This window comes from Choristoneura fumiferana, chromosome 11 (assembly GCF_025370935.1).
Source record: "Choristoneura fumiferana chromosome 11, NRCan_CFum_1, whole genome shotgun sequence".
Taxonomy (NCBI): Eukaryota; Metazoa; Arthropoda; class Insecta; order Lepidoptera; family Tortricidae; genus Choristoneura; species Choristoneura fumiferana.
In genome coordinates, this window is record NC_133482.1 from 6,530,336 (window position 1) to 6,542,225 (window position 11,890).

Genomic DNA, 11,890 nt, shown 5'->3' on the forward strand with positions numbered 1-11,890 from the left:
CTTTGTGGTACTTGTCAGATATTTTAACTGAATCATTCAGTCTTTATTTTATGCAAAAGTTACATGCAATTTCTTAATTCCTTCATATTGTACCCTTTTGTTTCTAGAGTAAATATAATTTAAAGATTTGCTAAATAAAATGGTTATTTCATTGATTAACAAAACCTACAGAAAACTTGTGATTACATGAATTAAGAATAATCTGTTACCCGCAAGTCAAACTACAAATATAGGTACTAGTTATTGACTGATTGCACTGATCGTTTATTGGTAACTTAAGTCATTTTTTACATTATTTTTTCAAGTTTTACTTTTATGAGGGATGTTTAACTTAAATTAACAATCAAGAACAAGACAAGTAAGGAATACTTATTGTAACCCTTTCTTAGTAAGTAAAGAAGAAACAATTCTATTATCTATAAAATAATTTTCGTACCTATTAAAGGCTACAAATTAATATATACTTCTAAGAAGATCACAAGACGAGATAACATTGTAAATAAAATAAAACACAAACAATTCCCTTAAAAAAAGCATATCAATTCTAGCTTTGCCAATCAACAAATTATAAATATGTACTAATAATTAGGGTGTCCACTCCTGTTTTTGGAAAATTTATAAAAAAATCAAGGAATCTCAAGATAGTGAAATATCAAGGTGGTGATCTAAAAAAACCCTGGATACTTGGCTGCTCCGCCGTCCGACCGTCCGCCGTCTGACATTAAGATATAATTTTAGTTTTCTACTTTTGAGCTCTTGAGAAAAAACTTGCTTTGAAATGTATTGATAAAATGGTCGAGGAAAGATAGGATAAAATACGATAATTTTGCAGTGGACATCCTGATAATGAATAAAACTAAAGGAATGGAGAAGATCTAATTTCAGTCTAAAAAATAATACGCTTATGAAAAATCAATTGGAATGATAACAATTGGAATATCAAAATCAAAATAAAGTATTATAACGTTAACAAAATAGTGTCCCATAAATTTGGTAATTAATACACTTTAATTTTGTTCTAACTTTGTTCTAGTGGACTTCTGAACACTTGTCGAGTGTTTATTATTTTAACTTGGAATAACCACAACCTTATCTTTAACATTCCTACTCACAGGTTGTGCAGTAGGTGTGTGAAAGAATCAAAAGTTTAATTATCACAACCAACACTCTTTACAGATGTGGGTTAGGAATTTCAGTTGGAACTCCCTTTTTTATCACTTTTAATGTTTCCTTATTGGGTTGGGCTGTATCAGATGGGATCTCCTCCTCAATAGGTATTTGTTTTGGTACAACTTTCTCGTGTGGTACCTTAGCTGATCCACTCTTTGCTGAGTCTGCTTGTTTCGCAACCGGTTTCCCTGATGGCTTATCAGCAGGCTTTGGAGGAGCAGTCGGTTTGACTTGTGGTTTAGGAGTGGTAGATTTTACTTCAACTGGTTTAGCTGTGGTTGGTTTGGTTTCACGTTGCTTTGTGGTAGTTTCTGATTGTTTTTGCGCTTGTTTGTCCGTTTGCTTGGGTGGCTGCGTAGTTTTGCTAGCGTGAGCAGGGGCGGGAGTAGGTTTCGCCGTTACGGGCTTAGGCGTCGTTGTCGGAGTTTCGACCGATTTTGGCGGTTGTGTTGGCTTGGCCTCTTGGTTGATGGGTTTGACCACTCTTGGAACCTCCTTTTCTACTTTCGGTTTTTCTTGAGCCTTGGGCGCAGGCTTTGGAGGCTGAGTCTGGGCTTTCGGAGCTTCTTTAGCAACATCAGGCGTCTTAGGCTGAGCCTTAGTAGACGCAAACGCTTTCTGTAGTTGCGGCGGAGCGGGTAACACGCCGATGAAGTTCTGTAAGCCGGGAGCGCCCGTGTACAACTTGTTATTGAACACGACGGCATCACTTATGTGTCCCAAGCTGCGGTCAGTGTTAAAGTATGAGGCTATTATGTTCCCGTTCCAGTCTATTTGAAGCAGTCCTGTCAATGGCGGTAAAAGGCCTGATACGCTCTTGAAGTGTCCAATCTGGAAAATAACAATATTAGAGAATCGAGTAACGAGAACGCTTCCATGGATAACCATTATTCATACATAAATAATACGTACATGGTAGGCGACGTCATCGAAGAAGAAATGAGGGTAAACGGAATTCATGTATAGGAATGGTAATTCAATGAGGTGCAGAAGACGTGCGAAGAACTTCCTCAGTACGGGGGTCTGAGACAGCGAGCGCATCAGTAGAGGGTGTTCCTCGTCATACACCGTGTACAGCGCCACCAGCACGCCCGACCCGTCCGGCAGCACCCGGACATTGTCCGGACTCCCTGCATCAATAAAAAATGTAGTTATATACTCTGTGCTGTACAATATCACATTTTACTTACTATTTATTGTTTTACGAACAGTACTCATCATTCAGCAGAAAGCAATGACAATAATCGACCACTTGTGTAAACATTGAACTGTCATCGTGGTCAGTCTCACCCTTGCGAGCGTGCAACGTGGTTATGTTTTACGCAATGTATTATTTAATTCTATGCCTGGTACTGAGCCTGCGAGCATGCGCAGCCCAAATAGCAACATACCAGAGTGACATGAATTTTCGTGTGGAGCCCGGTGGGCGAACATGCTTTTTCGAGAAGGGTAAAACGGGCCAAGTTTTGGAGGCCGCGTACCAAGTCATCGACGGCCAACACGGCGACTTGGACATCTCATTCGACATCATGGCCCCGGACGGACAGGCGCTCGCCTCTGATTACAAGAAGGGGTACAACTCGTACATTTTCGAGTTGGAACAGGACGGCGACTACGTGTTCTGTCTCGACAACTCGTTCAGCATGATGAATTCGAAGCTCGTGTTCGTGTACGTAATGATAGAAGACAAACCGGCCGTGACGAGTGACGATGCCGACGCGGAAGTTAGTGTGGTTACTGAAAACGGCGAACATAAGGAGGAGGAGATTCTAGAGTGGAGCGGCGTGGGCCCCGACGGGGAGCCTTACTACATGGAGGTCGCGCAGATCGCAGACTCTCTCACGCGCACCCTCAAGCACGTCGTGCGCGCGCGACACTTGATGGATGTGTACGGAGCCAGCAAGTCTCGCGACAGCTACGCCGCCTTTGAAGATACATTCATTGTGGATGTATGGTCTGCCTTCCAAATCTCTTTTATGTGTGTTGTTGGAATGCTTCAAGTTTACATGATTAAGAAGCTGTTCAATAAATCCACCAAGAATGTGAGCCTCTACTATTAATTACTTGGTATGTTTAAATAGGGATGAATACATTCAATTAAAATTAAGGGCTCTTTCATTTATCAACTGACCTGGCAAACCATCAGCAAACACTTCACTCTTTCCTTTCTTTGGTCCGTCAACATAGTACTTGACAAGTCTGAGCTTGCAGGTTTCAGATACTACCACAAATTGATTATCAGGAGATAAGACAAGACCATTGCTAAACCATAGGTTGTCAAGGAGCACTTTGCTTTCGTTTTTCGCAGCATTGTAATAGAAGAGTCTGAAAAGAAAACAATTTGTCAAGTAAAAATAGTATGTATACTATCTTTTGCGTGTCACGTCACCTTTGTCTTGAGGGAACTTTAGACTTTCTCAAGATAAAAAGCTAATTATGATAGGGGCAGTACCAATTTATATTAGATAAAGATTTTTTCAAATTGGTTCAATAATATCAGAGAATAACTCTACATAATGAACACAGGAACAAAGTTTATTTCTTGCGTGTATCAGTATAGATTCTATAAAATACTCGTACACACCAGTATGAAATAAATTAGTTGCATCTGTTTACCTTCCAGTGGGATCTGTCAGCATGCTCATTGCACCATCTTTCAAACTAAAGTCACTGGTTGAGTCTGTCCAGTAAAGGTCACCATTCTTGGCTAAAGCAACAGCATTGAACAATCTAGGCAACCGTCCATTAATTTCCACTCGCGGTGACACCAGAAGTTGCTTCTTGTCTGTCTTCAGGTTAACTTTCCAAATACCATGATATGCATCAGCAACATACATTTCGTTTTTCTGTGTATCTATTACGAAACCAAGTGGTCTACCACATATGTGTTCTTGGGTAAGTCCAGCTAAACAAATAGTGTTAAATTAATATTAACAGTGGAATAAGCTATGAATGCATTGGCAGTTTACTGAAATGTTTATGACATGAGGAATGTATCTATTATCAGTGAATATAATAATATGCATTGTACCTATCAGAGCACTGAGAAATTGATATAGGTATCACTACATGTAAAATGTGTAAAATATTATTAACAAAATCGCCCATGACTATGTTTTGCAAATAAATTGTTTATTGCTAGCCAAGTATGTCATTTTCCAGGACAAAAACTATCGTATGCCTCAAACCAAATGTAATCTTCATGAGTTCAGCAGTTTATGCGCAAAGAGGTAATAGTCAAAACGGGCAGTTAATAAATTTTGCATTCATAATACTACCAAGGACTCAGTCGTCTCGTAATCATGGCGCATGCAACTGTGCCGAAATATCGAGCTTCACTAAAATCAAGGTATGCGAAACAAACCCGAATTTAAATCATAAAATAAGGACTAGGATACTATAAGTGTTGTTAGAAGTTACAGATTTTCTTAGTCGACTTCATTTCTTTAACCAAAAATACAAACTGAAATATAGATGCACAGAAAAACCAGAAAAATAAGACCAGCGCTGGGAATTGAACCCAGGTCCTCGGCATTTTGTGCCGCATGCTATACCGCTACACCATCGCTGGACAACAGTACAGACACAAATTTCTCCTATGCACCACATATCTCAGCCTGTTTGTTTCTTATTTAGTCACTTAAGCAGCGGCACTAGCAATATCTATGGGTTATACAGGTGACCATAAAAGTATCAAAAATTTGGAATTTAAATAAAAAATACAAAAAGATTCCAAAAAACCTCTTTAACTCAATCTAGCAAATACTTTTAAACATCATCTTTCATTTATTTATAAGTTAGATACAACCACATATTGTAAACAACAGCACAACTTAAATCTTACAATAATAACACAATTGTACACAATTACCTTGTTTCACATCATTATGCCCTATCAGTTAATGCAGTGTGCTTGAAGCATTAGCAATCATATTCGGATTACTTACCGCAAGGTTGTCCCAATTTAGTGACATAAGTGACATGGCCGCCTGGAGACAATTTCACAATCTCTCCTGATGATAGGGAGGTGTACAGTTCACCATTGGCCACCTGGAAAGCCTCAGGTCCCAAGACTTTGTCAACAAACAAATGTTGAGCCTTGTTTAAAGCCTCATTAGGTGCTAGCGGTCCCGTTCTTGCCTGAGCAGGTGCAAACCTAAACAAAATACAGTTGGGTTAACTAAATTTTGACAATCTTGTGATCTTGTGACAATGGTGATGATTATTATTATAAATTTAAATAGAATTATGAAAATCTTACTCAATGCTCGAAAACTTTGTGTATGGGGGTAGATTGGGGATCAGAACAATAATTCCGATAAATATGCCCAAATACAATATCAGCTTTATGATTTTTTTTAATATGCTGATGATGAATCCCATTTTCTTGTTTCCTAGGGACCTGAAACAAATGCTATATTAAAATAAGTTCATAATGTGCATCACATCCGGGTCCCAAGATACAGGCTCAGACTAGTTTGGGATCCACTGTATTTAATAATTGATTGTAATTATCCTGTAATCAACATTTTTTCATTTTTTTTTTCGTTTTACATACAAAAGACTTGCAAATATCACTGTAGTGACAGTGTAATGGAGTTTCTTAATATGTGAATGTAAATCTTTTATTAATTACATTTATAAAATGAAAACAGGTTATTCATTAATGTTTACAGCTTTACAAATCTCAAGTTAAGTTAGGTAATATACCTATATAATTGATTCTAGTAAGAGCACAAAATCATTTGATACAGTTTTTCAGTCCATGGACCCCTAGAAAATAAAGCACAATTTCAAGGACCCACTTTATAAAAAACACAGGAATACATTTATAATATTACTTTTACAAGGAGATAAGACAGAGCAAGAATATCATTGCGATTGAAAGCTCGTTGGAAATGGAATCGTAGGTACTGTAGGCCTGATTGGGATTCCGGCTTAGTTCAAAGATCAATGTTCACATCATTATAAACTGCTAAAATATGTTAATCAGCATGTAATTGCAAATATAGCTTGATCTTTGGACGGAAAGCGTTGTACGTGTAAAATAAAAAAAACTGAGCAAATATGCATATAAGTTCAATGTACTATTGTGGCCAGGGTAGTCTTGACGATAGAAAGAAAAAAAAGTATTGTTTATTCCTAAAACCCTATTTTTGTAATTACCTTCTAGCTGGTGAAATATATTGAAGAAACGTTGCACAAATTTCATGCACCTCTAATCCGTAGCGGGGAGCGGACTGAAGTCGGCCATTCACCTTCACCTTGATTGACAAGATGACTGACAAGTATACATGACGTCACTGACAGATAGAATGAAATGACATCGTAATAGATTCAAGGTGTTTTTTGGTCAGCTATTTATAAAATATCCAATATAAACATAACATCTGATGGCTGATAACCCGACATGAACATGGAGATTATTATCATAAGACTTTTCCGACATTTTAGTATCTAGTGGCCGCCAAAATATAGAAATCAAGAAAACCGATATAAAATTTATTTTGGAGTCCAAAATTTGGACATCACTAGTTCCTTTGACAAATTTATTTTACAAAAATTGTCTATGGTTGCTAATTCATTCATTTCATTCAGTCGATTCAACCATTCATTCATTCCTTTGGTTCGTTACTTCGTTTCGTTCGTTCTTTCAGGTCAAAGGCGTACGCCATTGTAGACGTTTTGTCGTCGCTTTTTAGCAAAATATTGAAGTTATCTCACCATGGGTCACGCTAATATCTGGTATTCTCACCCCCGCAAATATGGACAGGGATCCCGATCATGGTATGTTGATAAAATGTGCAAAATTTCTAAAATTACTTGGTTAGGTTGACCGTCGAGAGGAACACGTGTTACGATTGTAATAAATCATTTCGTTTTATTTTAGCCGGGCCTGCTCCAACCGTCACGGACTTATCCGCAAATATGGCTTAAACATCTGCAGACAGTGCTTCAGGGAATACGCTCATGACATCGGATTCAAGAAGGTAAGTCTCACAATAACTGTCTTTGCGTCGTCAAGCAATCGGACGTAGTTTAACAAAAAGGATTCAAAGCATCATGTAGTTCTTTTCTTTAACTTCGCTTTTGTTGGTACTGAAACTAGATCCAGAAAACCAAAAATGAATTGTTGACGGTTGTATCCTTTTTAACCGACTGCAAGGAGAGGTATTTTTGCTAATATACGTTCCTTAACAACACTTAGTCTGTAATAATCAAAGTCTGATCATTTCCCGATGAAGACAACTAGAACCCAATAATAAATAACAATGACCAATGACCAAACCTTTCTTGTTACTCAAACTCTACGAAAGCGCGCGGCATTGACTGCATGTCAAATTTTAGGTATGATGTAGTTAACTATCTGGTATTATGTACTTATCGTTGGGAAAGCTATGTGTTCGACAATGGACGTCCTACAGCTGATGTGATGATGATGTATCATTAAATCAAAAAGCTAAATAATAGTGTAAGCCACCTATCTGGCCCGTAAGTACCTATTAATTTAAATTCTGAGATTTTTTAAAACTACTGTTTTTTGGATTGCCAGATGGGATTCAAACCAGCACCCCATGTAGATATTTTTTTTTAACTTAGATTTTGTTGATCAAACATTTAGACAATATTTTAATTTGCAGTTATTTCTGATTGATCTGACAAATTACAAAAATATTGTTAATTTTGAGCAGCTGACTTTTTCGGTCACAAGTGGTACAACCCTTAAAACTTAAATAATGAAATTATAAATCATTGATCAATCCATTTTAATGATATATTAAAATTGTAGCTATGTAACATCTTGTTTATAGATTAAAAATAATCAATCTTTTCTTTGTTTCAGCTGGACTAAGTGGAGGTTTTAAGAATAATGTTAAGGTTTAATACATTCTAAAATCTTCATTTTTTGTTTCATTTACCAGAGCACAAAGCAGGCCGGCTACATTTACAAACACAGATAGGAACCCTTCATCCTTGTGGACCCAAATGTACAATATAATGTACAAAATAACTTCAAGGGAATTACAGTACAATTACTTGGAGTTAACACTTGACAGATGGGCGTGCCTTCAGTCAATTTTCAACTTTGAGGTCATACAAATAAAATAGTTTTTACATAATCTGTAAACATGGGTAGCGTTTATTTGTATGACATCAAAGTTGAAAATTGACTGAAGGCACGCCCATCTGTCCAGTGTTAACTCGAATTAATCAAACTGTACGGACCTATGACAACATAACATAGTAAAATTTCTTTTGTTTCTCTATTGTTTTAGACTGGCAGTTTGAGTTTATTCCTGAAGGATTAGATTCAAATTACACTGCCAATTTTTTTATTTGATATTTACATGGTGTACCTCAAGATCTCTCAAGATGTTCAAGCATTTTATGTCAAAAATGTGACAGTTACAAAGAAAGTGGTGCCCCATTTTCTTCTATTCTTTTACCTCCTGAGCCTGAACTTTTTTTAACAGACATACTAAAGACCTGGACGTGGTTCACCAGCTTTGTTATTTTGGATTATATTTATAAATTCTTAAAATTCTTTATTCAATGAACAATTTGCACTTTATAATTATAACCCTTAAAAAGGTTGAGGTGATTTAGCAACCACATGCATTGACTTGGAAATTCAACCTTATTCTTTTAGTTACAAGTTACAATATCCATTGCTATTATTGAAAATAATAACTAGCTTTAAAAATGCCCTTTGTCAGTCATGTATTTGATTCTGTGGTTGTTCTCATGTTTATGGTTAGTTTGTGTACACTGTTCCTTATGATTTTATAGAATGGCAAGACTAGTATTTTAATAGGCGGCCCTGTGCCCGCGTGATTGTCTTTGGACAGTCGTTTGGATTTGAATATAGAGAGGAATGTAAGAGTGAATTCGGCGGGAGTAGAAAGCACCTACCTGGGTGAGGAGAGCTAGAATTAATGTGATGGAGCGGCTGTGTTTCGGGTGAGTCCTATTGTAGTGTATTGCAATAACGAAACTGTGTGGTCTTGGTGCCCGAACGATGTTGCCAATTGATAGTTATTCTGCCACAAACCCCGAGGAACTCGAGTGTGTTGAACAGTAGATGCGAGGCGTGGGAGGACTATAAGGGGAGGTTGGAGGTCAATCCGGGGGAGTGTCGCCCATAACACCCCATTGGAAGACTGGAGAGGGGCCTGCTGCGTGTGACGAGCTTAACAAGCGGGACGGGCACCACCATAAGTGGAGTAGGTACCCTAGAGACGCGTAGGGCCTGGCGTGTCTGGTAGCCGGAGGTGATCCAGACGGGGCGTCTACACCGCGAGTCCAAAGCGGCATGTCTCACCAGCACCGGTTCTAGATCACACAATTATGTATGTCTATCAAAAGTAATTATCAACGTCGTTTGGCACCGAGATTCCATGGTCTCGTGGATACTGAGTTATACCTACCCACTTATTTTAATTCACTTTGTCGCAAACCAACGTAAAGCAGTTTCATTCATTCATTCATATATTTATTTAACTTTAACGATAACTTGGCGACAGTGGTAGTATGCCCCAATAAATGGGGCCTTCTTTATTCAGGGTTAAAGTACATTCGGCCGTTATTCTTTGTGTTAATTGGTCCTTTATAATAAAGTATGCGAGGGCTCAGGAGGTTAAGTTTGTGATTTATTGAATCACTAGCTTTTGCCCGCGACTTCGTCTGCGTGGAAACGTAACTTTGGGAAGTAAGTATTTAATTTATTTAGGATACTTATTCTTCAGGATACCTATCCTAGAAACGTGGAATTTTGCATAAAGGTAGCTCTTATAGCACAACACACATGCACACACATTACGTCTGTATTCCCAAATGGGGTAGCCAGAGCACACGAAACGGTACCACTAGCACAACAATAAAAAAAATCGGATAATCACAATTTTTCATGTCTGACTGTCTATGTCAATAAGCTATCTAAAATGACCCCACATTGCGTAGGTACATTTTGCTTATGGGAAGAGCACTGGATATTAATAAATACCTACAAATTTGTACAAAACCCTCGGTGTGCGATTCCAACTCGAACGTAACCGGTTTTTTTTTTAGCTCTAATCGAATACCTGAACAAAAAGATTATTTTTATATAAACTTTCATCCCCTATTTCATAAAAGTAGAATAAATAAAAAACATTAAATTCAATAAATCAAAAAACCCGACTGCCTTAAAAACTAAAAGGAAGAAAATAAGTCTAGTGGTCTAGAACTCTGTCAAGAAGCTCATTTAAGGTTCAACAGTCGGGACCTATTACCAAGATTTTTTGAGCTAATTACGATTTGAATGGGTCCCGACTGTTGAACCTTAAATGAGCTTCTTGACAGAGTTCTAGACCACTAGACTTATTTTCTTCCTTTTAGTTTTTAAGGCAGTCGGGTTTTTTGATTTATTAAATTTAATGTTTTTTATTTGATACTTTTTTGATATTTCTGTGAATATTCTTAGATTAAAAGTATTATAACCCATATATATTTAGAATGGGCTAATTATTAGCTTTCATTTGATTTCCATATTGTTACAATACAAAAAATGTTTTTTTATTCCTTCGCCACATTTTTTTTCGCAGACGCCATATTGAAATATTAAATACCCTATGTCACTCCGACAGTTATGACGAATCCAATGATACCTCATATGTTACAATCCGTCCAGCCGTTTAGGCTGCAGCGAGGACCAAAGAAATGGACATACAGTTGTGGTCATATAATTAAGAACGATTTTTTATAGAGAAGATTTTTTCAAACTGACAAGTGTTACCTACTAACTGCATGTATATTTTTGTATTTCTCTCGGTATCGTAAAACTTTTCCGTACTAGCGGTAAATTCATACCGAGACCTTTGGCGGGCCGAGGTAATAAAAAGCCGTGGACATGCTACTAACTATTAATTTAGTAAAATGTATTACATTGCTTTTTTTCTGTACAAACTTCACGTTATAGTTAATCTAATTCAAATAAAAAAACTTCGAGCAGTTCAATAAATCGTTCTTAATTATTTGTCCAGCTTCATTACTATTTGAATTTGTTACTAAAGAGAATAAAAACAAAATTTGTAAAAAAATGTCAGCAATTTTATTCTTGATTCTTAATCCCGTTTGCTCTATTCATGTGGCTATTTCATAACGTAGGTAACTAGTTACTTCTCAGAAGGAACCACGACTACACATGACATGATTTAGTTAAAAATAATCTGGAACTTCAAATCGTTCTTAATTACATGACCACCACTGTACATACCCACATACATACATACATACATACGCTCGAAAAACATAACCCTCCTTCGGGCAGTCGGGTAAAAACCCTCGAAACAAATATATATATTTTTTTTATTTCTTATTATATAGGTAAGTGCCTAAATGCAGAGTTCCATAGGATTCATCGATTTACCTTCGATAATGACGCTCTTCAATATAATATAACTTTTTATCCCCTATTTCACCCCCTCACAGGAAGAATCCTCAAACGCGCGAACAAATATCTATTTATCTCTTACTACGTGCCCAAATGGCAAGTTTAATAAAGATTCATTGATTAAAAAACTTTTTAGTTTTAGATTAGTTCGATAGATTGCTTTAGAATAAATTGAGAATACTCGTAGGTATTTCACAAAAAATACTAACCATTGCAGTAACTTTCGTCTTACCATAGCCAAACCACTCCTGTTGTAAATTTATGAGCAAATAGCATCATTGGTTTAAC

General features: G+C 36.9%; 3 protein-coding genes across 3 annotated transcripts; 2 read left to right on the forward strand and 1 right to left on the reverse strand.

Moving 5' to 3' along the window:
* Positions 1–77: 77 nt before the first annotated feature.
* On the reverse strand, positions 78–6,445 carry LOC141432596 (adipocyte plasma membrane-associated protein Hemomucin-like). Its single transcript, XM_074094237.1, has 7 exons — positions 6,337–6,445; positions 5,432–5,572; positions 5,118–5,326; positions 3,787–4,075; positions 3,302–3,495; positions 2,083–2,300; positions 78–2,001 (listed from the first exon to the last, which is right to left on the reverse strand). The coding sequence occupies exons 2-7, from the start codon at positions 5,551–5,553 to the stop codon at positions 1,171–1,173; spliced, it is 1,863 nt and encodes a 620-aa protein (XP_073950338.1). The 5' UTR covers positions 5,554–5,572; positions 6,337–6,445; the 3' UTR covers positions 78–1,170.
* Positions 2,318–3,277, forward strand: LOC141432598 (transmembrane emp24 domain-containing protein 5-like). The gene has a single exon (XM_074094243.1). It carries the CDS (start codon positions 2,484–2,486, stop codon positions 3,228–3,230), a length of 747 nt encoding a protein of 248 aa, XP_073950344.1. The 5' UTR covers positions 2,318–2,483; the 3' UTR covers positions 3,231–3,277.
* Positions 6,446–6,808: 363 nt separating the features above from the next.
* RpS29 (ribosomal protein S29) lies at positions 6,809–8,073 on the forward strand. The gene is made up of 3 exons (XM_074094244.1): positions 6,809–6,957; positions 7,061–7,160; positions 8,015–8,073. The coding sequence occupies exons 1-3, from the start codon at positions 6,896–6,898 to the stop codon at positions 8,021–8,023; spliced, it is 171 nt and encodes a 56-aa protein (XP_073950345.1). The 5' UTR covers positions 6,809–6,895; the 3' UTR covers positions 8,024–8,073.
* Positions 8,074–11,890: the final 3,817 nt, after the last annotated feature.

Bases quoted from the DNA above. Each gene is read 5' to 3' on its own strand.
- RpS29 (XM_074094244.1), top strand. From the start codon at position 6,896: ATGGGTCACGCTAATATCTGGTATTCTCACCCCCGCAAATATGGACAG. The intron at 6,958-7,060 runs GTATGTTGATAA...GTTTTATTTTAG, and splicing joins GGACAGGGATCCCGATCATG to CCGGGCCTGCTCCAACCGTC.
- LOC141432596 (XM_074094237.1), bottom strand. From the start codon at position 5,553: ATGGGATTCATCATCAGCATATTAAAAAAAATCATAAAGCTGATATTG. The intron at 4,076-5,117 runs GTAAGTAATCCG...CTATTTGTTTAG, and splicing joins TAAATTGGGACAACCTTGCG to CTGGACTTACCCAAGAACAC. The intron at 2,301-3,301 runs GTCAGTTGATAA...TTATTGATGCAG, and splicing joins GTTTGCTGATGGTTTGCCAG to GGAGTCCGGACAATGTCCGG.
- LOC141432598 (XM_074094243.1), top strand. From the start codon at position 2,484: ATGTTTTACGCAATGTATTATTTAATTCTATGCCTGGTACTGAGCCTG.